The 27,576-nt window shown below is 41.1% G+C and overlaps 1 protein-coding gene across 2 annotated transcripts in view; it reads left to right on the forward strand.

Moving 5' to 3' along the window:
• WDFY4 (WDFY family member 4) overlaps positions 1-27,576 on the forward strand; it is a 598,790-nt gene that overhangs the window by 528,274 nt on the left and 42,940 nt on the right. For both annotated transcript variants that reach the window (XM_053692180.1, XM_053692181.1), the window contains exons 56-57: positions 7,343-7,503; positions 22,898-23,062. In XM_053692180.1, coding sequence (XP_053548155.1) covers positions 7,343-7,503; positions 22,898-23,062 — 326 coding nt within the window. The remainder of the gene's footprint in view (positions 1-7,342; positions 7,504-22,897; positions 23,063-27,576) is intronic.

The following is a 27,576-nucleotide window of genomic DNA, read 5'->3' on the forward strand; positions in this document are numbered from 1 at the left end:
GTTCCCTTCTTGGGAACAATAATAGATTCCTTAGAAATGAGGATTTTTCTGACAGAGGTCAGAAAATCAAAACTTCTAAGCTCTTGTCAAGTGCTTCATTCTGTTCCTCGTCCTTCCATAGCGCAGTGCATGGAAGTAGTAGGATTGATGGTTGCAACAATGGACATAGTTCCTTTTGCACGAATTCATCTAAGACCATTACAACTGTGCATGCTCAAACAGTGGAATGGGGATTATACAGACTTGTCTCCAATGATTCAAGTAGATCAAAAGACCAGAGATTCACTCCGTTGGTGGCTGACCCTGGACCATCTGTCCCAGGGAATGAGCTTCCGCAGGCCAGAGTGGGTCATTGTCACGACCGACGCCAGTCTAGTGGGCTGGGGTGCGGTCTGGGAATCCCTGAAAGCTCAGGGTCTATGGTCTCGGGAAGAGTCTCTTCTCCCGATAAACATTCTGGAACTGAGAGCGATATTCAATGCTCTCAGAGCTTGGCCTCAACTAGCAAAGGCCAAATTCATAAGGTTCCAATCAGACAACATGACGACTGTTGCATATATCAATCATCAGGGGGGAACAAAGAGTTCCCTGGCGATGAAAGAAGTGACCAAAATAATTCAATGGGCGGAGGATCACTCCTGCCACTTGTCTGCGATCCACATCCCAGGAGTGGAAAATTGGGAAGCGGATTTTCTGAGTCGTCAGACATTTCATCCGGGGGAGTGGGAACTCCATCCGGAAATCTTTGCCCAAATAACTCAATTATGGGGCATTCCAGACATGGATCTGATGGCGTCTCGTCAGAACTTCAAGGTTCCTTGCTACGGGTCCAGATCCAGGGATCCCAAGGCGACTCTAGTAGATGCACTAGTAGCACCTTGGACTTTCAACCTAGCTTACGTATTCCCACCGTTTCCTCTCATTCCCAGGCTGGTAGCCAGGATCAATCAGGAGAGGGCCTTGGTGATCTTGATAGCTCCTGCGTGGCCACGCAGGACTTGGTATGCAGACCTGGTGAATTTGTCATCGGCTCCACCATGGAAGCTACCTTTGAGACAGGACCTTCTTGTTCAGGGTCCATTCGAATATCCAAATCTGGTTTCCCTCCAACTGACGGCTTGGAGATTGAACGCTTGATTCTATCAAAGCGTGGGTTTTCAGATTCTGTGATAGATACTCTGGTTCAGGCCAGAAAACCTGTAACTAGAAAGATTTACCATAAAATATGGAAAAAATATATCTGTTGGTGTGAATCCAAAGGATTCCCATGGAATAAGATAAAAATTCCTAAGATTCTCTCCTTTCTACAAGAAGGTTTGGAGAAAGGATTATCTGCAAGTTCTCTAAAGGGACAGATCTCTGCTTTATCTGTCTTACTACACAAAAGACTGGCAGCTGTGCCAGATGTTCAAGCATTTGTTCAGGCTCTGGTTAGGATCAAGCCTGTTTACAGACCTTTGACTCCTCCCTGGAGTCTAAATCTAGTTCTTTCAGTTCTTCAAGGGGTTCCGTTTGAACCTTTACATTCCATAGATATTAAGTTACTATCTTGGAAAGTTTTGTTTTTGGTTGCAATTTCTTCTGCTAGAAGAGTTTCAGAGTTATCTGCTCTGCAGTGTTCTCCTCCTTATCTGGTGTTCCATGCAGATAAGGTGGTTTTACGTACTAAGCCTGGTTTTCTTCCTAAAGTTGTTTCTAACAAAAATATTAACCAGGAGATAGTTGTACCTTCTTTGTGTCCGAATCCAGTTTCAAAGAAGGAACGTTTGTTACACAATTTGGACGTTGTCCGTGCTCTAAAGTTCTATTTAGAGGCTACTAAAGATTTCAGACAAACATCTTCCTTGTTTGTTGTTTATTCTGGTAAAAGGAGAGGTCAAAAAGCGACTTCTACCTCTCTTTCCTTTTGGCTTAAAAGCATTATCCGATTGGCTTATGAGACTGCCGGACGGCAGCCTCCTGAAAGAATCACAGCTCACTCCACTAGGGCTGTGGCTTCCACATGGGCCTTCAAGAACGAGGCTTCTGTTGACCAGATATGTAAGGCAGCGACTTGGTCTTCACTGCACACTTTTGCCAAATTTTACAAATTTGATACTTTTGCTTCTTCGGAGGCTATTTTTGGGAGAAAGGTTTTGCAAGCTGTGGTGCCTTCCGTTTAGGTAACCTGATTTGCTCCCTCCCTTCATCCGTGTCCTAAAGCTTTGGTATTGGTTCCCACAAGTAAGGATGACGCCGTGGACCGGACACACCAATGTTGGAGAAAACAGAATTTATGCTTACCTGATAAATTACTTTCTCCAACGGTGTGTCCGGTCCACGGCCCGCCCTGGTTTTTTAATCAGGTCTGATGAATTATTTTCTCTAACTACAGTCACCACTGTACCATATGGTTTCTCCTATATATATTACTCCTGTCCGTCGGTCGAATGACTGGGGTGGGCGGAGCCTTGGAGGGACCATGTGACCAGCTTTGCTGGGACTCTTTGCCATTTCCTGTTGGGGAAGAGAATATCCCACAAGTAAGGATGACGCCGTGGACCGGACACACCGTTGGAGAAAGTAATTTATCAGGTAAGCATAAATTCTGTTATTTACCTGTAAAATAAACCCTAAGCTAGCTACAATATAACTAATAGTTACATTGTATCTAGCTTAGGGTTTATTTTTATTTTACAGGCAAGTCTGTATTTATTTTAACTAGGTAGAATAGTTACTAAATAGTTATTAACTATTTACTAACTACCTAGCTAAAATAAATACAAATTTTCCTGTAAAATAAAACCTAACCTAAGTTACACTAACACCTAACACTACACTACAATTAAATACATTACCTAAATTAAATACAATTAACTAAATTAAATACAAATACTTAAATTACAAAAAAAAACTAAATTACACAAAATAAAAAACAAATTCCAAGATATTTAAACTAATTACACCTAATCTAATAGCCCTAATAAAATAAAAAAAGCCCCCCAAAATAAAAAAAACCCTAGCCTAAACTAAATTACCAATGGCCCTTAAAAGGGCCTTTTGCGGGGCATTGCCCCAAAGTAATCAGCTCTTTTACCTGTAAAAAAAATACAAACAACCCCCCAACAGTAAAACCCACCACCCACACAACCAACCCCCCAAATAAAACCCTAACTAAAAAAAACTAAGCTCCCCATTGCCCTGAAAAGGGCATTTGGATGGGCATTGCCCTTAAAAGGGCATTTAGCTTGATTGCAGCCCAAAGCCCTAACCTAAAAATAAAACCCACCCAATAAACCCTTAAAAAAACCTAACACTAACCCCTGAAGATCCACTTACAGTTTTGAAGAGCCAACAACCATCCTTAACGAAGCCGGGAGAAGTCCTCAGCGAAGCGGCAAGAAGTCCTCAACAAAGCCAGGAGAAGTCTTCATCCAAGCCAGGAGAAGTGGTCCTCCAGACGGGCAGAAGTCTTCATCCAGATGGCATCTTCTATCTTCATCCATCCGGCGCGGAGCGTGTCCATCTTCAAGACATCCGGCGCGGAGTATCCTCTTCTGCCGACGACTACCCAACGAATGAAGGTTCCTTTAAGTGACGTCATCCAAGATGGCGTCCCTTAGATTCCGATTGGCTGATAGAATTCTATCAGCCAATCGGAATTAAGGTTAAAAAAATCCTATTTTTTTAAACCTTAATTCCGATTGGCTGATAGAATTCTATCAGCCAATCGGAATGTAAGGGACGCCATCTTGAATGACGTCACTTAAAGGAACCTTCATTCGTCGGGTAGTCGTCGGCAGAAGAGGATGCTCCGCGCCGGATGTCTTGAAGATGGACCCGCTCCGCGCCGGATGGATGAAGATAGAAGATGCCATCTGGATGAAGACTTCTGCCCGTCTGGAGGACCACTTCTCCCGGCTTGGATGAAGACTTCTCCCGGCTTCATTGAGGACTTCTTGCCGCTTCGCTGAGGACTTCTCCTGGCTTTGTTGAGGATGGATGTCGGCTCTTCAAAACTGTAAGTGGATCTTCAGGGGTTAGTGTTAGGTTTTTTTAAGGGTTTATTGGGTGGGTTTTATTTTTAGGTTAGGGCTTTGGGCTGCAATAGAGCTAAATGCCCTTTTAAGGGCAATGCCCATCCAAATGCCCATTTCAGGGCAATGGGGAGCTTAGGTTTTTTGTAGTTAGTATTTTATTTAGGGGGTTGGTTGTGTGGATGGTGGGTTTTACTCTTGGGGAGTTGTTTGTATTTTTTTTTACAGGTAAAAGAGCTGATTTCTTTGGGGCAATGCCCCACAAAAGGCCCTTTTAAGGGCTATTGGTAGTTTAGGGTAGGGTTTTTTTTATTTTGGGGGGCTTTTTTTATTTTGATAGGGCTATTAGATTAGGTGTAATTAGTTTAAATATCTTGTAATTTGTTTTTATTTTGTGTAATTTAGTGTTAGCTTTTTTGTGTAATTTAGGTATTTGTATTTAATTTGGTTAATTGTATTTAATTTAGGTAATTTATTTAATTGTAGTGTAAGGTTAGGTGTTAGTGTAACTTAGGTTAGGTTTTATTTTACAGGTAAATTTGTATTTATTTTTGCTAGGTAGTTAGTAAATAGTTAATAACTATTTACTAACTATTCTACCTAGTTAAAATAAATACAAAGTTGCCTGTAAAATAAAAATAAACCCTAAGCTAGCTACAATGTAACTATTAGTTATATTGTAGCTAGCTTAGGGTTTATTTTATAGGTAAGTATTTAGTTTTAAATAGGAATTATTTAGTTATTAATAGTAGGTTTTGTTTAGATTTATTTTAATTATATTTAAGATAGGGGGTGTTAGGGTTAGACTTAGGTTTAGGGGTTAATAAATATAGTATAGTGGCGGCGACGTTGGGGGCGGCAGATTAGGGGTTAATAATTTTAGTTAGGTGGCGGCGATGTTAGGGGCGGCAGATTAGGGGTTAATAAGTGGAGTGCAGTATGGAGCTCAATTTTGCTCTACGCACACTTCTTGTCTTTTAACGCCGGGTTTATAAAACCTGTAATACCAGCGCTGTAGGTAAATGAGCGGTGACATTAACGTGCAAGTTAGCAACGCACCCCTCTTACCGCAAAACTCGTAATCTGGCCGATAGTTTCCGCTGCTGTCACAAATTTGTGACAGAAATAACTCTGAGCCCCTGCACTTATCAATGGCCCATTACTTTGTAGAATGTTGCAGGGACAGAAATTAGTACCACACTGAATACCTTCTCGCCTCTCTCAGGTTAGTGAGAAAAACACAATTTTGAGGGTTAAATTATAGGAAAAGGAGGCAAATAAATAATATGTGGCATAGTTGTTTTGAACACATTTCATTATAGATTGGAATGACATTTTATTTGAAAACCTTGTGAAAACCCACACAAGACACTATTAAGGGCTCTTCCAATGGATTGAAATAGACCAGGATAACCAGCGCAGGATGTGCGTATGAAAAAACGCAAATGAAATTTTTTTTTTACAGTTCCTCTTAGATAAGTTTCAAATTTAAAGGGACAAGGTAAAATTAAACTTTCATAGTACAGAAAGAACATGCAAATTTAAGAGGATGTATGTATATTTTGCTGTCAGTCAGTCTTGGTCACACATATCACTGTGTCTGTAAGTGTAGCATACGCTGTCGGCATTTAACATTGCACATGCATTTCTTGTAAAATGCTTGTGCAATGCCGCCCCCTGCACATTTGGGGCCAATCGGCCTCCAGCAGGGGGTGTCAATCATCCCGAACGGATCGGGATGATTGCAGTCTGCCATCTAAAATGTGGCGGACAAGTTAAGGAGCAGCGGTCTTATGACCGCTGCTTCTTAACTTAAGTTTCCGGTGACCCGGAAACTTCGGGCGTAGAAGGTAGCATCTGTTGCTTATTAAATCTACTCCATGGAGTCCCATTATCCAGATTCACATATATATTAAAGGAACAGTATAGTCACAAGTAAACTTTCATGATTAAGATTGAACATTCAATTTTACACAACATTCCAATCTACTTCTATTATCTAAATTACTTTGTGCCCTTCGTATCCTTTGTTGAAAGTCATATCTAGGTAGGCTGCAATTCACTGCTGGGAGCAAGCTGATGATTGGTGGTTGCACATATATGCATCTTGTCAATGGCTTAACTTATGTGTTCAGCTAGTTCTCAGTAGTACATTGCTGCTCCTTCAACAAAGGACACCAACGCCTAGATAACACATTTTGCGCTAAACAACGTGCGAAAATAACGCCAAAAAGTTGCGTTATTTCACTCTACATAGCGCTGCCATTGCGAGTTACTGAAAAACCTCCTTCTGCTGTGCGTTATGGTGTGTTAAGCTCCATACCGCACAAAAGCCAAGGGCTGATTTGATGTGTTTGTGCACGCTTTCCCCCATAGACATCAATGGGGAGAGAGTGTTAGAAAAAAAACTAACACCTGAAGTGCGAATGGCGATTTCCGTAAAGCAACCCTATTGATGTCTATAGGGAAAAGAAAGTTACGTTTAAACCTAACACCCTAACATAAACCCCTAGTCTAAACACCCCTAATCTGCCGCTCCTGACATTGCCAACACTATTAAAAGTTATTAACCCCTAATCCGCCACTCCCCGACATCGCCAACACTAAATAAAGGGATTAACCCCTAATCCTCCGTTCCCCAACATTGCCGACACTAAAGAAAAGTTATTAACCCCTAAACCGCCGCTCCTCGACATTGCCACCACTAAATAAAATTATTAACCCCTAAACCCCCGGCCTCCCACATCGCCGCCACTAAATAAACCTATTAACCCCTAAACCTCCGGCCCCCCACATTGCAAAACACTAAATGAAACTATTAACCCCTAAAACTAACACCCCCCAACTTTAAATTAAAATTACAATATAACAATATTTAAATTAAAAAAAAAAAATATTACAAAAAATAATAAAATTATCAAAAATAAAAACAATTACACCTAATCTAATAGCCCTAAAAAAATAAAAAAGCCCTCCAAAATAAAAACACCTCCTAGCCTACAATAAACTACCAATAGCCCTTAAAAGGACCTTTTGTATGGCATTCCCCTAAGTTAAACAGCTGTTTTACCTGTAAAAAAAATACAAAGTCCCCCCAACAGTAAAACCCACCACCCAACCAACCCCCCCAAAAAAAACCTAACTAAAAAAAACCTAACCTGCCCATTGCCCATAAAGGGGCATTTGTATGGGATGAGAGCATGCTGTCTGCATTTATCGATGTGCAGCGGATCATGTCTGCTCGCACTTTGTTAAGCCCCACAGTCTCATACTCTCACCTATATGACTTTGTGACACACCTATTGCATGTTGTTGTATCCCTGCAGCCGGGGCACTTCGGGGAGCAGTGGGGCAGATGCTGCTGACAGACAAGGGTCTAATTGCTGTGGAGAAGAATCAGATTTTGCTGCCCCCAAACTACAGCACAAGCTTGAGCTGGGGCCATAATGATGGGTCTCTGAGGTTGCACAACCGCAGCACACGGAAGGTAACATATGTACTAACACCTCAGCTCATACTGCTAGTAATTCCTATTAATACATAATGATGCTATGCCAGATATACTACAGTATGTGTCACAGTATCCTACTCCAACCCCAACACCCCTCTAACACAACCTCTTATTGCACCACACAATACTACTCTTGTACCTTGTCACACAATCTTTCAGCAATGCTGACCTTTACTTCAGGAGAACATTTTTATTCAGGTACAGGTAAGTCCACTTCAGCCTACACAGCTAGTTTAGCACACACACCAACACTAGCATGTACCTATGAAGTAACAGAAATTCCTACCCTGTGCGTTCCTTAAATTCCTTCACTTACACACATTGGCCTCTACTTTACCTGCCTTCGCCGGCCCAATACGCCCGCCTACCATCACCGCCGCAGACCTGAATACGTTCGCCTAAGTTATCAAAAAAGCTGTCAAAAAGCCGTGCACCAAGTACGGGGCGATGAGCAGCGGATTGTGATAGTTATCACTCATCCGATCTCGCTGCTCTTCGGCTTTTTTACAGCTTTATTGACAAGCTGTCACTAAGCACCCACACTAACTACACTGTTCTACCCCCTATACCGGCGCCCCCGGAGCCCCCCGCAACTAAATAAAGTTAGTAACCCCTAAACCGCCGCTCCTAGACCCCGCCGCAACTCTTATAAATGTATTAACCCCTAAACCACCGCTCCCGGACCCCGCCGCCACCTACATTATACCTAGTAACCCCTATCCTGCCCCCCCTATACCGCTGCCACCTATAATAAAGTTATTAACCCCTATCCTGCCGATCCTGTACCTCGCCGCAACTAAATAAATAGTTTAACCCCTAAACCGCCGCTCCCGGACCCCGCCGCAACCTATATTAAACTTATTAACCCCTAATCTGCCCCCCCTACACCGTCGCCACCTATAATAAATTTATTAACCCCTATCCTGCCCTCCATACACCGCCGCCACTGTAATAAAATTATTAACCCCTAAACCTAAGTCTAACCCTAACACCCCCCTAACTTAAATATTAATTAAATACATCTAAATAAATTTAACTCTTATTAACTAAATGAATCCTATTTAAAACTAAATACTTACCTTTAAAATAAACCCTAATATAGCTACAATATAAATAATAATTATATTGTAGCTATCTTAGGATTTATTTCTCCAACATTGGTGTGTCCGGTCCACGGCGTCATCCTTACTTGTGGGAATATCTCTTCCCCAACAGGAAATGGCAAAGAGTCCCAGCAAAGCTGGCCAAATAGTCCCTCCTAGGCTCCGCCCACCCCAGTCATTCTCTTTGCCGTTGCACAGGCAACATCTCCACGGAGATGGTTAAGAGTATATGGTGTTTAGTTGTAGTTTTTTATTCTACTATCAAGAGTTTGTTATTTTAAAATAGTGCTGGTATGTACTATTTACTCTGAAACAGAAAAAGATGAAGATTTCTGTTTGTGAGAGGGAGATGATTTTAGCAGACAGTAACTAAAATCGATTGCTGTTTCCACATAGGACTGTTGAGATGAAGTAACTTCAGTTGGGGGAAACAGTTAGCAGACTTTTCTGCTTAAGGTATGACTAGCCATATTTCTAACAAGACTGTGTAATGCTGGAAGGCTGTCATTTCCCCTCATGGGGACCGGTAAGCCATTTTCTTAGTCTCAAACAGAATAAAGGGCTTAATATGGGCTATAAAACTGGTAGACACTTTTATGGGCAAAATCGATTGCTTTATTTGGACATTTTATATATGTTTATGCTAATAATTCACACTTATAAACTTGGGGAACGTTTTTTAACGTCAGGCACTATGTTAGACACCTTTTCCAGTCAGGAAGGGCCTTCCCAGTTGTAGGCTGAGCCTCATTTTCGCGCCATTACTGCGCAGTTGTTTTTGATAGCAAGACATGCAGATGCATGTGTGAGGACCTGAAAGTAGTTGGAAAAGTTCCTAGAAGGCGTCATTTGGTATCGTATTCCCCTCTGGGCTTGGTAAAGTCACAGCAAATGCTGTATCTGGGACTGTATAGGGGTTAAATCTGTAACGGGCTCCGGTTTCGTTATTTTAAGGGTTAAAGCTCTGAAAATTGGTGTGCAATACTTTTAATGCTTTAAGACACTGTGGTGAAATTTTGGTAATTTTTGAACAATTCCTTCATATTTTTTCACATATTCAGTAATAAAGTGTGCTCTGTTTAAAATTTAAAGAGACAGTAACGGTTTTGTTTTAAAACGGTTTTTGTGCTTTATTGACAAGTTTAAGCCTGTTTAACATGTCTGGGCCTTCAGATAAGCTATGTTCTATATGTATGAAAGTCAATGTGTCTCCCCCTTCAAAATTGTGTGATAATTGTGCCATAGCGTCCAAACAATGTAAGGACAGTACTGTCACAGATAATGAAGTTGCCCAAAATGATTCATCAGATGAAGGGAGTAGACATGGTTCTACATCATCTCCTTCTGTGTCTATACCAGTTTTGCCCACGCAGGAGGCCCCTAGTACTTCTAGCGCGCCAATGCTTATTACCATGCAACAATTGACGGCTGTAATGGATAACTCCATAGCAAATATTTTATCCAAAATGCCTGCATATCAGAGAAAGCGTGATTACTCTGTTTTAAACACTGAAGAGCAAGAGGGCGCTGATGATAATGGTTCTGTCATACCCTCACACCAATCTGAAGGGGCCATGAGGGAGGTTTTGTCAGATGGGGAAATTTCAGATTCAGGAAAAATTTCTCAACAGGCTGAACCTGATGTTGTGACATTTAAATTTAAATTAGAACATCTCCGCGCACTGCTTAAGGAGGTGTTATCTACTCTGGATGATTGTGACAACTTGGTCATTCCAGAAAAATTATGCAAGATGGACAGGTTCCTAGAGATTCCGGTGCACCCCGACGCTTTTCCTATACCCAAGCGGGTGGCGGACATAGTGAATAAGGAATGGGAGAAGCCCGGCATACCTTTTGTTCCCCCTCCTATATTTAAGAAATTATTTCCTATGGTCGACCCCAGAAAGGACTTATGGCAGACAGTCCCTAAGGTCGAGGGGGCAGTTTCTACTCTAAACAAGCGCACTACTATTCCTATCGAGGATAATTGTGCTTTCAAAGATCCTATGGATAAAAAATTGGAGGGTTTGCTTAAAAAGATTTTTGTACAGCAAGGTTACCTTCTACAACCCATTTCGTGCATTGTTCCTGTCACTACAGCAGCGTGGTTCTGGTTCGAGGAACTAGAAAAGTCGCTCAGTAGAGAGACTCCATATGAGGAGGTTATGGACAGAGTTCACGCACTTAAGTTAGCTAACGCTTTTATTTTAGATGCCGCTTTGCAATTAGCTAGATTAGCGGCGAAAAATTCAGGGTTTGCAATTGTGGCGCGCAGAGCGCTTTGGCTAAAGTCTTGGTCAGCGGATGTATCATCCAAGACGAAATTGCTTAACATCCCCTTCAAGGGTAAAACTCTCTTTGGGCCAGAATTGAAAGAGATTATTGCAGACATCACTGGGGGAAAGGGCCACGCCCTCCCACAAGATAGGCCTTTCAAAGCCAAGAATAAGTCTAATTTTCGTTCCTTTCGTAATTTCAAGAACGGACCGACCTCTAATTCTGCATCCTCTAAGCAAGAGGGTAATGCCTCACAGAAACCAGCCTGGAAACCGATGCAAGGCTGGAACAAGGGTAAGCAGGCCAAGAAGCCTGCCGCTGCTAACAAAACAGCATGAAGGAGTAGCCCCCGATCCGGGACCGGATCTAGTGGGGGGCAGACTCTCTCTCTTTGCTCAGGCTTGGGCAAGAGATGTTCAGGATCCCTGGACGCTAGAAATAGTTTCTCAGGGCTATCTTCTGGAATTCAAGGAACTACCCCCAAGGGGAAGGTTCCACATGTCTCACTTATCCTCAAACCAAATAAAGAGACAGGCGTTCTTACATTGTGTAGAAGACCTGTTAAAGATGGGAGTGATACACCCAGTTCCAATGACGGAACAAGGAATGGGATTTTACTCAAATCTGTTCGTAGTTCCCAAAAAAGAGGGAACTTTCAGACCAATTCTGGATTTAAAGATCCTAAACAAATTTCTCAGGGTACCATCGTTCAAAATGGAAACCATTCGAACGATTCTACCCACCATCCAGGAAGGTCAATTTATGACTACCGTGGATCTAAAGGATGCGTACCTACATATTCCTATCCACAAAGAACATCATCAGTTCCTAAGGTTCGCCTTTCTGGACAAACATTACCAGTTTGTGGCCCTCCCATTCGGATTAGCCACTGCTCCAAGGATTTTCACAAAGGTACTCGGGTCCCTTCTAGCGGTTCTAAGACCGAGGGACATTGCAGTAGTACCATACTTGGACGACATTCTAATACAAGCGTCGTCCCTTTCAAAAGCAAAGGCTCATACAGACATCGTTCTGGCCTTTCTCAGATCTCACGGATGGAAGGTGAACATAGAAAAAAGTTCTCTGTCCCCGTCAACAAGAGTTCCCTTCTTGGGAACAATAATAGATTCCTTAGAAATAAGAATTTTTCTGACAGATGTCAGAAAGTCAAAACTTCTAAGACCATTACAACTGTGCATGCTGAAACAGTTCAATGGGGACTATACAGACTTGTCTCCAGTGATTCAAGTAGATCAGAAGACCAGAGATTCACTCCGTTGATGGCTAACCCTGGACCACCTATCCCAGGGAATGAGCTTCCGCAGACCAGAGTGGGTCATCGTCACGACCGACGCCAGTCTAGTGGGCTGGGGCGCGGTCTGGGAATCCCTGAAAGCTCAGGGACTATGGTCTCGGGAAGAGTCTCTTCTCCCGATAAACATTCTGGAATTAAGAGCGATATTCAATGCTCTCAGGGCTTGGCCTCAGCTTGCAAAGGCCAGATTCATAAGATTCCAATCAGACAACATGACGACTGTTGCGTATATCAATCATCAGGGGGGAGCAAGGAGTTCCCTGGCGATGAAAGAAGTGACCAAAATAATACAATGGGCGGAGAATCACTCCTGCCACCTATCTGCGATCCACATCCCAGGTGTGGAAAACTGGGAAGCTGATTATCTGAGTCGTCAGACATTTCATCCGGGGGAGTGGGAACTCCACCCGGAGATCTTTGCCCAGTTGACTCAATTATGGGGCATTCCAGACATGGATCTGATGGCGTCTCGTCAGAACTCCAAGGTTCCTTGCTACGGGTCCAGATCCAGGGATCCCAAGGCGACTCTAGTGGATGCATTAGTAGCGCCTTGGACCTTCAACCTAGCTTATGTGTTTCCACCGTTTCCTCTCATTCCCAGGCTGGTAGCCAGGATCAAACAGGAGAGGGCCTCGGTGATCTTGATAGCTCCTGCGTGGCCACGCAGGACTTGGTATGCAGACCTGGTGAATATGTCATCGGTTCCACCATGGAAGCTACCTTTGAGACAGGACCTTCTTGTTCAGGGTCCATTCGAACATCCAAATCTGGTCTCCCTCCAGCTGACGGCTTGGAGATTGAACGCTTGATTCTATCAAAGCGTGGGTTTTCAGATTCTTTGATAGATACTCTGGTTCAAGCCAGAAAACCGGTAACTAGAAAGATTTACCATAAAATATGGAAAAGATATATCTACTGGTGTGAATCCAAGGGATTCCCATGGAATAAGATACAAATTCCTAAGATTCTTTCCTTTCTGCAAGAAGGTTTGGATAAAGGATTATCTGCGAGTTCTCTAAAGGGACAGATTTCTGCTTTATCTGTCTTACTACACAAACGACTGGCAGCTGTGCCAGATGTTCAAGCATTTGTTCAGGCTCTGGTTAGGATCAAGCCTGTTTACAGACCTTTGACTCCTCCCTGGAGTTTAAATCTAGTTCTTTCAGTTCTTCAAGGGGTTCCGTTTGAACCTCTACATTCCATAGATATTAAGTTGTTATCTTGGAAAGTTTTGTTTTTGGTTGCTATTTCTTCTGCTAGAAGAGTTTCAGAGTTATCTGCTCTGCAGTGTTCTCCGCCCTATCTGGTGTTTCATGCAGATAAGGTGGTTTTACGTACTAAGCCTGGTTTTCTTCCAAAGGTTGTTTCTAACAAAAATATTAACCAGGAGATAGTTGTACCTTCTTTGTGTCCGAATCCAGTTTCAAAGAAGGAACGTTTGTTACACAATTTGGACGTAGTCCGTGCTCTAAAATACTATTTAGAAGCTACAAAAGATTTCAGACAAACATCTTCTCTGTTTGTCATCTATTCTGGTAAAAGGAGAGGTCAGAAAGCGACTTCTACCTCTCTTTCCTTTTGGCTTAAGAGCATTATCCGATTGGCTTACGAGACTGCCGGACGGCAGCCTCCTGAAAGAATCACAGCTCACTCCACTAGGGCTGTGGCTTCCACATGGGCTTTCAAGAACGAGGCTTCTGTTGATCAGATATGTAAGGCAGCGACTTGGTCTTCACTGCACACTTTTGCCAAATTTTACAAATTTGATACTTTTGCTTCTTCGGAGGCTATTTTTGGGAGAAAGGTTTTGCAAGCCGTGGTGCCTTCCGTTTAGGTAACCTGATTTGCTCCCTCCCTTTCATCCGTGTCCTAAAGCTTTGGTATTGGTTCCCACAAGTAAGGATGGCGCCGTGGACCGGACACACCAATGTTGGAGAAAACAGAATTTATGCTTACCTGATAAATTACTTTCTCCAACGGTGTGTCCGGTCCACGGCCCGCCCTGGTTTTTTTAATCAGGTCTGATGAATTATTTTCTCTAACTACAGTCACCACGGTACCATATGGTTTCTCCTATATTTTTCCTCCTGTCCGTCGGTCGAATGACTGGGGTGGGCGAAGCCTAGGAGGGACTATATGGCCAGCTTTCCTGGGACTCTTTGCCATTTCCTGTTGGGGAAGAGATATTCCCACAAGTAAGGATGACGCCGTGGACCGGACACACCGTTGGAGAAAGTAATTTATCAGGTAAGCATAAATTCTGTTTTTTATTTTACAGGCAACTTTCAATTTATTTTAACTAGGTACAATAGCTATTAAATAGTTATTAACTATTTAATAGCTACCTAGTTAAAATAAAGAGAAATTTACCTGTAAAATAAAAACTAACCTAAGTTACAATTACACCTAACACTACACTATACTTTAATAAATTATTCCTATTTAAAACTAAATACTTACCTGTAAAATAAACCCTAAGATAGCTACAATGTAATTAATAATTACATTGTAGCTATTGTAGGATTTATATTTATTTTACAGGTAACTTTGTATTTATTTTAGCTAGTTAGAATAGTTAATAAATAGTTATTAACTATTTAATAACTACCTAGCTAAAAGAAATACAAAATTACCAGTAAAATAAATCCTAACCTAAGTTACAATTAAACCTAACACTACACTATCATTAAATTAATTAAATAAATTAGCTACAAATAACTACAATTAAATTAAATAAACTAACTAAAGTACAAAAAATAAAAAAAATAAGTTACAAACATTTAAAAAATATTAAAACAATTTTAAGCTACTTACACCTAATCTAAGCACCCTAATAAAATAACAAAGCCCCCCAAAATAAAAAAAATGCCCTACCCTATTCTAAATTAAAAAGTTACCAGCTCTTTTACCTTACCAGCCCTTAAAAGGGCCTTTTGCGAGGCATGCCCCAAAGAATTCAGCTCTTTTGCCTGTAAAATAAAAATACAACCCCCCCAACATTAAAACCCACCACCCACATACAACTAATCTAACCCAAACCCTCCTTAAATAAACCTAACACTACCCCCCTGAAGATCATCCTACTTTGAGTCGTCTTCAGCCAGCCGACCACCGATGGAACCGAAGAGGAGAACCGGAGCGGCAGAAGTCATCATCCAAGGGGCGTTGAAGAAGTCTTCCATCCGATGAAGTCATCATCCAGGCGGCGCTGAAGAGGTCTTCCATCCGATAGAAGTCTTCATCCAGGCGGTGTCTTCAATCTTCATCCATCTGGAGCGGAACGGAGCCATCTTCAGACGAGCCGATGCCGAGCCATCCTCTTCTTCCCGACGAATAACGACGAATGAAGTTTCCTTTAAGGGACGTCATCCAAGATGGCGTCCCTTCAATTCCGATTGGCTGATAGGATTCTATCAGCCAATCGGAATTAAGGTAGGAAAAATTTGATTGGCTGATTGAATCAGCCAATCAGATTGAAGTTCAATCCGATTGGCTGATCCAATCAGCCAATCAGATTGAGCTCGCATTCTATTGGCTGTTCCGATCAGCCAATAGAATGCAAGCTCAATCTGATTGGCTGATTGGATCAGCCAATCGGATTGAACTTCAATCTGATTGGCTGATATACGAAAACGAAATGGTAAGCCCAAAAGCTGCGCTTCTCTGCAGGTGTCAATTGATTAGTATAAAATTTGCTTGAACCCACATAGTGGGAATTACCCTGTTGGTAAAATAAAATATACTATATTAAGGTGTGCAAAACCAAATCAAATATATAAGGTAGGAGAAAAAGTAATAAACTATCTTGGTGTTAGATAGAATACAGTGCTCCTATTCGACACTGAATTACAGTCATATCAATGCTCCATACACAAAAAGGATGTTACATATGTTACATATTATAATACATAGGATTATGTTATAAATAGATTAGCAACAGAACACAATGGTTACAGGGATAACAATACTTCCCAGAGGTAATGTGGTGAGTGAGTGCCGCTCCGAGAATTGACACAGGGCTGCGATCCTGGTGTTAGAAAGTAGCTGGAAGACAAAATAGAACACAGAGCGCAACCCACTCTAAGTGTAATACCATTTATTGAGTCCAACAATTAAAACGTGTAAATCGCACGTACAGTGTAACAAAGATAAAAAGCACAGTTCACCAAGTCCCAGTTTATATCACCGGATGTAGGGGGTGTGTTGTCCGTCACCTCGTAGGCTCAATTCCGAAATCAGCTTCCGGAACGCCGTAGATGAATTAGCCAGTATTGAGGGATACTCCAGGTAACACCGGTGGTAAGGTAGCTGGGAGGAGTTACTAGTGCCGCCTCGACGCGTTTCCTCAGGCTACGACCTGACTTTTTCAAGAGGATCTGTGGAAATGAGTCCCTGGAATCCTTTTAAGCAGCCCAGGTAGGGCGCGCCTCTCAAAGGAACGATATTATTGGCTGTGAGTCATCAATGACGCTAGGGCAAGACTAGCGCATACACTCTGTCAAAACGTCCTTTACATGGAGGATTGATTTGATGATTTTAAGCATAGGACATAGGAAAGGCTGTAGCTTGAATAACTTGGTTGAATTCATGCAGGAAACAGTCACAGACCTCTGTTCAGGATCACCTTAATTCCGATTGGCTGATAGAATCCTATCAGCCAATCGGAATTGAAGGGACGCCATCTTGGATGACGTCCCTTAAAGGAACCTTCATTCGTCGTTAGTCATCGGGAAGAAGAGGATGGCTCTGTGTCGGCTCATCTGAAGATGGCTCCGCTCCGGATGGATGAAGATTGAAGACGCCGCCTGGATGAAGACTTCTATCGGATGGAAGACATCTTCAGCGCCGTCTGGATGATGACTTCATCTGATGGAAGACTTCTTCAGCGCCCCTTGGATGATGACTTCTGCCACTCCGGAACTCCTCTTCGGTTCCATCGGTGGTCTGCTGGCTGAAGACGACTCAAGGTAGGATGATCTTCAGGGGGGTAGTGTTAGGTTTATTTAAGGGGGGTTTGGGTTAGATTAGGGGTATGTGGGTGGTGGGTTTTAATGTTGGGGGGGGTTGTATTTTTATTTTACAGGCAAAAGAGCTGAATTCTTTGGGGCATGCCCCGCAAAAGGCCCTTTTAAGGGCTGGTAAGGTAAAAGAGCTGGTAACTTTTTAATTTAGAATAGGGTAGGGCATTTTTTTATTTTGGGGGGCTTTGTTATTTTATTAGGGGGCTTAGATTAGGTGTAAGTAGCTTAAAATTGTTGTAATATTTTTTAAATGTTTGTAACTTATTTTTTTTATTTTTTGTAACTTAGCTTTTTTATTTTTTGTACTTTAGTTAGTTTATTTAATTTAATGTAATTGTAGTTATTTGTAGCTAATTTATTTAATTAATTTAACGATAGTGTAGTGTTAGGTTTAATTGTAACTTAGGTTAGGATTTATTTTACTGGTAATTTTGTATTTCTTTTAGCTAGGTAGTTATTAAATAGTTAATAACTATTTAATAACTATTCTAACTAGCTAAAATAAATACAAAGTTACCTGTAAAATAAATATAAATCCTACAATAGCTACAATGTAATTATTAATTACATTGTAGCTATCTTAGGGTTTATTTTACAGGTAAGTATTTAGTTTTAAATAGGAATAATTTATTAAAGTATAGTGTAGTGTTAGGTGTAATTGTAACTTAGGTTAGGATTTATTTTACAGGTAAATTTCTCTTTATTTTAACTAGGTAGCTATCAAATAGTTATTAACTATTTAATAGCTATTGTACCTAGTTAAAATAAATTGAAAGTTGCCTGTAAAATAAAAATAAATCCTAAGATAGCTACAATATAATTATTATTTATATTGTAGCTATATTAGGGTTTATTTTAAAGGTAAGTATTTAGTTTTAAATAGGATTCATTTAGTTAATAAGAGTTAGATTTATTTAGATGTATTTAATTAATATTTAAGTTAGGGGGGTGTTAGGGTTAGGGTTAGACTTAGGTTTAGGGGTTAATAATTTTATTACAGTGGCGGCGGTGTAGGGGGGGCAGGATAGGGGTTAATAAATGTATTATAGGTGGCGACGGTGTAGGGGGGGGCAGATTAGGGGTTAATACGTTTAATATAGGTTGCGGCGGGGTCCGGGAGCGGCGGTTTAGGGGTTAAACTATTTATTTAAATGCGGCGAGGTCCGGGATCCGCAGGATAGGGGTTAATAACTTTATTATAGGTGGCGGCGGTATAGGGGGGGCAGGATAGGGGTTACTAGGTATAATGTAGGTGGCGGCGGGGTCCAGGAGTGGCGGTTTAGGGGTTAATAAGATTATTATAGTGGCGGCGGGGTCCAGGAGAGGCGGTTTAGGGGTTAATAAGTTTATTATAGTGGCGGTGGGCTCCGGGAGCGGCAGTTTAGGGGGTAAACACTTTATTTAGTTGCAGCGGTGTAGGGGGGCAGATTAGGGGTGTTTAGACTCGGGGTACATGTTAGGGTGTTAGGTGTAGACAGCTCCCATAGGAATGAATGGGATATCTGGCAGCAGCGAACATAAGCTTTCGCTATGGTCAGACTCCCATTGATTCCTAAGGGATCCGCCGCCTCCAGGGCTGGGCCGGAAAAGTGCCGAGCGTACCTGCTAGTTTTTTGATAACTAGCAAAAGTAGTCAGATAGTGCCGCACTTGTGTGCGGAACATCTGGAGTGACGTAAGAATCGATCTGTGTCGGACTGAGTTTGGCGGATCGAAGTTTACGTCACTAAATTCTACTTTTGCTGGTATCTAGGGCTTGATAACTAAGGCGAATCAGCCTCGCCTCAAACACGCTGCGGAATTCCAGCGTATTTGAGGTAGACACGTTGATAACTAGAGGCCATTACCTTCTCATCAGTCCTATTTCATTACGTCTGCCACAGCACACATTTTTACTCCAGTATCAACTCCTATTTCATTTCATGTCTGCCACAGCACACACATTTACTCCAGCGTGCACTCCTATTCCAAAGCACAGTTTATTCCATTACAGGTCTTCTACAGCACACGCATTTACTCCATTACAGGTCTGTCACAGCACTCACATTTACTCCAGCATGTACTCCTACTCCAAAGCACAGTTTATTCCATTACAGGTCTTCTACAGCACACACATTTACTTCACATTGCACTCCTATTCCAAAGCACACTTATATTCCATTACAGGTGTACCACAGCACACACATTTACACCTTTACAGGACTGCCACAGAACACACATTTACTCCAGCATGCACTCCTACTCCAGAGCACAGTCCTACTCCATTACAGGTGTACCACAGCACTTAGATAGATAGATAGATAGATAGATAGATAGATCGATAGATAGTTTGGTAGATATGACTGTTGTACCACATACATTTGCTTGACTGTCTTATTCTACACCAGAATGCATTTATACTTCAGTGTATTTGTTGTCAAAGACCCATAATTTAATACAAATCCAAACATTCCTATATCTTACCCCAGCTCCCACTCACTACCTACAACAGCACATACTAGCAGTTCACACATCTCCTCACCATTATAAATTCTATTCCATCTCACATTCCTTTCCCTACATTCACTCATTCTCCAACACTCATTCTTACTCTTTTCTCAGTATGGACTTCTACTCATATATACCATTCTAGTCTATTGTGCATGTTTCCTGCTGCTCTCCCTGTAGCTTTAACTTATACTTGCAATAATATTCTCATATTTCCCAGTACCGAGTCACTAAATATGTACTTGTAGTCTGTCATAGTACTGACCCACTATAGCAGGACATGTAAATTAACATTATTAAAGGGACACTGAACCCAAATTTATTCTTTCATGATTCAGATAGAGCATGAAATTTTAAGCAACTTTCTAATTTACTCCTGTTATCAAATTTTCTTTATTCTCTTGGTATCTTTATTTGAAATGCAAGAATGTAAGTTTAAATGCCAGCCAATTTTTAGTGAACAACCTGGGTTGTCCTTGCTGATTGGTGGATAAATTCATCCACCAATAAAAAAGTGCTGTCCAGAGTCCTAAACAAAAAAAAAAACAGTTTAGATGCCTTCTTTTTCAAATAAAGATTGCAAGAGAACGAAGAAAAATTGATAATAGGAGTAAATTAGAAAATTGCTTAAAATTGCATGCTCTAACTGAATCACGAAAGAAAAAAAATTGGGTTCAGTGTCCCTTTAACCCCTTAGTGACCAGAGCACTTTTCCATTTTCTGTCCGTTTGGGACCAAGGCTATTTTTACATTTTTGCGGTGTTTGTGTTTAGCTGTAATTTTCCTCTTGCTCATTTACTGTACCCACACATATTATATACCGTTTTTCTCGCCATTAAATGGACTTTCCAAAGATACCATTATTTTCATCATATCTTATAATTTATTATAAAAAAAATTATAAAATATGAGAAAAAAGTGGAAAAAACACACTTTTTCTAACTTTGACCCCCAAAATCTGTTACACATCTACAACCACCAAAAAACACCCATGCTAAATATTTTCTAAATTTTGTCCTGAGTTTAGAAATACCCAATATTTACATGTTCTTTGCTTTTTTTGCAAGTTATAGGGCCATAAATACAAGTAGCACTTTGCTATTTCCAAACCATTTTATTCAAGATTAGCGCTAGTTACATTGGGACACTGATATCTTTCAGGAATCCCTGAATATCCCTTGACATGTATATATTTTTTTTTAGAAGACATCCCAAAGTATTGATCTAGGCCAATTTTGGTATATTTCATGCCACCATTTCACCGCCAAATGCGATCAAATACAAAAAATCGGTTTCTCACTGAAATTATTTACAAACAGCTTGTGCAATTATGGCATAAATGGTTGTAAAATTTTCTCTGGGATCCCCTTTGTTCAAAAATAGCAGACATATATGGCTTTGGCATTGCTTTTTGGTAATTAGAAGGCCGCTAAATGCCGCTGCGCACCACACGTGTATTATGCCCAGCAGTGCAGGGGTTAATTAGGGAGCTTGTAGGGAGCTTGTAGGGTTAATTTTAGCTTTAGTCTAGTGTAGCAGACAACCCAAAGTATTGATCTAGGCCCATTTTGGTATATTACATGCCACCATTTCACCGCCAAATGCGATCAAATAAAAAAAAAAGTTCCCTTTTTCACAAACTTTTTGTTTCTCACTGAAATTATTTACAAACAGCTTGTGCAATTATGGCATAAATGGTTGTAAATTTTTCTCTGTGATCCCCTTTGTTCAGAAATAGCAGACACATATGGCTTTGGCGTTGCTTTTTGGTACTTAGGCCGCTAAATGCGCATCACACGTATTATGGCTAGCAGTGAAGGGGTTAATTAGGTAGCTTGTAGGGAGCTTGCAGGGTTAATTTTAGCTTTAGTGTAGAGCTTAGCCTCCCACCTGAAACATCAGACCCCCTGATCCCTCCCAAACAGCTCTCTTCCCTCCCCCACCCCACAATTGTCCCCGCCATCTTAAGTACTGGCAGAAACTCTGCCAGTACTAAAATAAAAGCTATATTTGGGCTTTTTTTTTTAAAGAAAAGGCATATTTACATATGCTGCTCTGTAGGACCCCCCTTTAGCCCCCAACCTGACTGATCCCCCACCAAACAGCTCTCTAACTCTCCCCCTCTGTCTTAATGGCCGCCATCTTGGGTACTGGCAGCTGTCTGCCAGTACCCAGTTTAAAATAAAATTGCTTATATTTTTTAATTTTTCCCCTTTTCTGTAGTGTAGCTCCCTGCCCCACCAAAGACCAACCCCCCACCCCCTCCAAGAAACATTCGATTTATATATTTTTTTAAATTAAAATACCCTTTTCTCAAACTTTTCACACTTTGATTTTCTGTAGTGTAGCGTTCCCACCCGCTCCCGCCCCGTGCACGCGCCCGCCCGCCGCCCCCCCCCGTACACGCGCGCGCGCCCGTGCGCGCCCCCATCGGCCCTGCCCCCGATCCCGCCCCCCTCTACATTACCCGGCCCATCGATGGCCGCCCGCCCACCCACCAACGATACCGGCCATCGATGTCCGGTGCAGAGAGGGCCACGGAGTGGCTCTCTCTGCATCGGATGGCCATCTAGAGTTATTGCAGGATGCCTCCATATCGAGGCATCACTGCAATAACCGGAAAGCAGCTGGAAGCGAGCAGGATCGCTTCCAGCTGCTTTCCACACCGAGGACGTGCAGGGTACGTCCTCAGGCGTTAACTGCCTTTTTTTTGAGGACGTACCCTGCACGTCCTCGGTCGTTAAGGGGTTAACATTATTATTATTAATTATCATTTATTTGTATAGCGCTACAAAATTCTGTAGCGCTGAGTACAGAGATAAGGGTTTACAATGACAAGATACAAATACATAACAGACTAAACAAATCTAGTACAGGAGGAAGAGGGCCTTGCTCTGAAAAGCTTACAGTCTACAGGTTGAGGTTGCAGAGACATAAGGTTTGGAGTAACTTGTCACATGGATTTTAGTTACAGCAGTTAATTATTTTAGGTAGGATGACAAACAGAAGAGAGATGCTAAGCCTCTCTGAATAGGTGTTTTTTTTTAAAAAAAAGAACATAGCAACAGTTCAATTATGTCCAATATAATATTCAGCACATTAAAATATTTACATATAGGTTAACCTTTTATTGTAGTGATGCCTATGATTTGTGTGTTTGTTTTGCAGGTTGTAGCAGTATGGGAGTTTATGTCACAGTGGGGTTGGTGTCACTCGGTTGTGCATTCCTCGCCCAGCCTGATCATTACAGCCATGAGCAGCAGTGTACTCTGTGTCTGGGAAATTTCCCCCCCAGCACACCGGGAACATGAATATGCACTGCAGTTTAAAAAGGTAGTAGTCAAGTTAAATGATGTGCAGAAATGCCTAGTGTGACATTAATTGCAGTACAGTGTACATAGTGTATATATCTGTGTGTGTATATATATATTAGCGGAATCCTCTGCATTCACTGGATTTGTAAAAGTTTAAAAGGACATGAAACCCAATATTTTTCTTTCATGATTCAGATAGAGAATACAATGTTAAACAACTTTGCAATGTACTTCTATTATTTAATGTGCTTACGTCTTTTGGTATCCTTTACTGAACGGTTTATCTAGGTAAGCTCATGAGCAGCAGATAACCTAGGTTCTAGCTGTTGATTGGTGGCTGCATATATATATTGATTGTGATTGGCTCACCCATGAGTTCAGTTAGAAACCATTAGTGCATTGCTGCTCCTTCAACAAATGATACCAAGAGAATGAAACAAAATTGTATTCTCTATCTGAATCATGAAAGAAAAAATGGGTTTCATGTCCCTTTAATTATAACATTTATTTAGTCCCTGGCTCCGTTCCATAGACATCTATCTCTATCTATTTATGACTCCCTTTGTGTTTATATATTGTATGGGATGTTTATTTAGATGTTTTTTCAACATAAGAAGCTCTATAAAGTTGCATCTTCATAAACAGATGTCTGCCTGGCTCTGTGCTGCAAGTTTATCTATAGCCTGTTCTAAAACAGGGATATGTTTGTGGCTAGTCAACTGAGCATGTCTATGTTAGTGGCAATATTATCGGGGAGAAGTCATTGGGACAAGGGGGCCCAGAGATTTATATTCTACCATGACCACACCTAATTTATATCAACTTTTTTAAAGGGACATTGAAGTCAAAATTAAACTTTCATGAATCAGATAGAACATGCAGTTTTAAGAAACTTTCTAATTTACTTCTATTAACAAATGTTGCACATTCTTTTTATATACACACTTTCTGAGGCACTAGCGCCTACTAAGCATGAGCACACGTTCACCGGGTATACATATACTTGTCTGTGATTGGCTGATAGCTGTCACATGACAAAAAAATCTACTGCTTATTTGAAATCCAAAGTGAGTGTTATTACATTATTATTTTTTATTATGCACTTGTTAATTATGCCATTCTATTGTATTTAGTGGTCCTTTAAATAAGTGCTCCTGTGTCAGGCTGTTTGTATTTTATCTTGCTTATAAATATTACCATACTAGTCCTAAAGCCCGTTCACACGGGCCATTTTTTGCAGTACTGCAGTCCCACCCCTTGCTCTCTTTCTCCCCCTCTCTTTTGTACTCTCTCCCCCTCTCTTTTGTGCTTTTTCCCCCTCTCTTTTGCACTCTCTCTCGCTCCACCTCTCTTTTGCTTTCTCTCTCCCCCCTCTCTTTTGCTTTCTCTCTCCCTCTCTCTTTTGCTCTCTCTCTCCCCCCTCTCTTTTGCTCTCTCTCTCCCCCCTCTCTTTTGCTTTCTCTCTCCCCCCTCTCTTTTGCTCTCTCTCTCCCCCTCTCTTTTGTACTCTCTCGCCCTCTCTTTTGTGCTCTCTCCCCCTCTCTTTTGTACTCTCTTCCCCTCTCTTTTGCGCTCTCTCCCTCTCTCTTTTGCGCTCTCTCTTTCACTCCACCTCTCTTTTGCTCTGTCTCTCCCTCCTTTTTTTTAGCTCTCTCTCTCCATCCCTCTCTTTTGCTCTTTCTCTCCATCCCTCTCTTTTGCTCTCTCTCTCCCCCTCTCTTTTGCTCTCTCTCTCCCCCTCTCTCCCCCCTCTCTTTTGCTCTCTCTCTCCATCCCTCTCTTTTGCTCTCTCTCTCCCCCTTTCTATTGCACTCTCTCCCCCCCTCTCTTTTGCTCTTTCTCCCCCCTCTCTTTTTCTCTCTTTTCCCTCTATTCTGCCCGACCACACCCCGACCATGCCCAATCACACCAGGCCACGCCCACGCTCCCATCCGACCACGCCCACACATCTGCATGACCACGCCCACTTTCACAGCAAACAGCATGTCAGGTAAGGCCAGGTGTGTTTGTCCTTGTGCTGTCTCTACTGCGCATGACAGCTTCGGACGAACACACTTGGCCTTTTATATAATAGGATACTAGTTATGTATCCCTGTTAATATGTTTGCATTTTGTTGTGTCACTATGAGTGTCACTTGATTTTAGGTTGTTGTGTTAAAAAAGATCTTCATTCACATTCCAGTCAAACAATCATGTTCTCCATCTGGAGGTTGTTTAAAAACATATCAGTGTGTTCAAATTACAGATTCATCTTCTAAACTAGAATTTTGAAATATAGGATGGTCTTAGAAAAACTAACTCAAAAATAAATTTGGTAATCCTAGGAACATCCAATCATTATCTTCTTGCACAAGAGCAGGAGCTCACATGTTTTTTAAAAAGTGAAGAAAAAGGTCTGTTTTCTATAATAAGCAGAATAAAAAAAAAAAAGGGAACATAAACCAAAAAAGAATTACCATTTATAAATATTATTTACTGGATATTATAGGTACCAGATGTGCACTGTATATAAGGTAGGATTGACCACTTGCTATAGACAAGAGTTAAAGACAAACCAATGACATTAGCCAAACCCAGTATGTATTGTAAATAAAGTCTATAAGGGATCTAACCATACCCTAGAAATGTGTCTTTTACATGTGCAACACTAAACAAAATTAACCATGATTGGAGAACATGGAGATTTGGATTTCTAACTTTATTTACAACGTTAGAAGGGCCATTTGAAAGCCACAATTTGAGGCAAGATGAAAAATGGAGCAATAGCTATTTTTGTATGGTATATGTAACACCAATTTGTATGTAATACTGCCCAGAAACTACAAACCTTCATGCATTTGGAATACAAGACATTAGGGACAGTCTAATCAAAATTAAACTTTAATTATTCAGATAGGGCATACAATTTTAAACAACTTTCCAATTTACTTTTATCATAAAATTGCTTTGTTATCTTGGTTTTCTTTGTTAAAAACTAACCCTAGGTAGGCTCATAAACTGATTTTTAAACAATTGAAGGTCGCCTCTTATCTCAGTGCATTTTAACAGTTTTTCACAGTTAAACAGTGCTAGTTCATGTGTGTCATATAGATAACATTGTGCTCACTCCCGTGGAGTTATTTATGAGTCAGCACTGCTTGGCTAAAATGCAAGTCTGTGAAAATAACTGATAAAAGGGGGCAGTCTGCAGAGGCTTAGATACAAGGTAATCACAGAGGTAAAAAGTGTATTAATATTACAGCGTTGGTTATGCAAAACTGGGGAATGGGTAATAAAGGGATTATCTATCTTTTTAAACAATAACAATTTTCAAGTTGACTGTCCCTTTAAGTCATATGCCAAAAAAACATGGAACTGTATAAATTTACAGTGCACTAAAGTACTGTAGATTACTCTAGAAATTCCAAAGTCACTTAACAAAGGATTAAGAATGGTCCAACTCAAATATCATTCAGTATGAGCCAGCTCACTAGAACCAAAAAACTTACAGCATCCATTGGGAGAAAAGTAGTGTGTGTGTGTGTTTGTAATTCTAAGGTTGCGCATTATACTGTTGTAGTCCCAGGCTATTTGCTTACAACTATTTATAATTTCCTTAGATTGCATTGCAAGCTATTGTTTGAGATTGTGCATCCATGTCTTGGATTTATTACACCATGCTAGGCCTGCAATCTGTGGTCTGTCGAGTCTATGATGCACCAACTGAGATTCAAATAAGGGAAATTTTACACTATCTCAATTGGCTGCATTTTCTATATTTCTTTCCTATGACATGGAGAATCCACTGAGTCATTGCAATTACTAGTGGGATATTCAACTCCTGGCCAGCAGGAGAAGAGGCAAAGAGCACCCAGCAAAGCTGTTAAGGGTTAACTGCCTTACCCATAACCCCCAGTCATTCTCTTTGCCTCTGTCAATGGAGGTTGTGTGAAGTTAGTGTCTGAAGAATTTAATCCTTTTATGGGTACTTTTCCCTGCAATCAAGGATTAGGTTCTAGCTGTTTCCACGCCAATCTCTTGAGTAAGAGTAGTGGTTGCTTTTAGCAGTTAAAAGGCGGCGAGGAAGTCCTTTTGCTTAAGTTTTAACACGTTGCTACCCTTTTGCAGATAGCCAGAGTTGGTTACTCTGTTCTTTCTTTTCCTACAGGGCTATGACAGCGACTAGACGCCTGCCACAGCTAAGGATCAGCATTCATCATGCATTTGAATCTAAGGTAAGTGCTTTTGCCTACTAGGTAAAGAAGGATACCAGCACTTAGGAGGTTAATCCTCTTTCAGATCCTTCATTTTGGACTTAATACTCCTTATTAGTTAAGGAGTCATATTTAGGACATGGCACTTAAGTTTATGATATGAGTTATGGGCATTTACACTTGGCAAGTGAGTTTGTAAGGTTTATTAATAAAGGATTCTTTATTGGTCACCTTTATTTTAATTACGTTTTCTGGGGTAGAGGATATTTACTTTCCTGTGCTACCAGGATCCTCTATGAATCAGTAGAGGAGATTGCCGCTCAGTTTTTCTACTTTGTCA

The sequence above is a fragment of the Bombina bombina genome, chromosome 9, assembly GCF_027579735.1.
Source record: "Bombina bombina isolate aBomBom1 chromosome 9, aBomBom1.pri, whole genome shotgun sequence".
Classification (NCBI taxonomy): domain Eukaryota; kingdom Metazoa; phylum Chordata; class Amphibia; order Anura; family Bombinatoridae; genus Bombina; species Bombina bombina.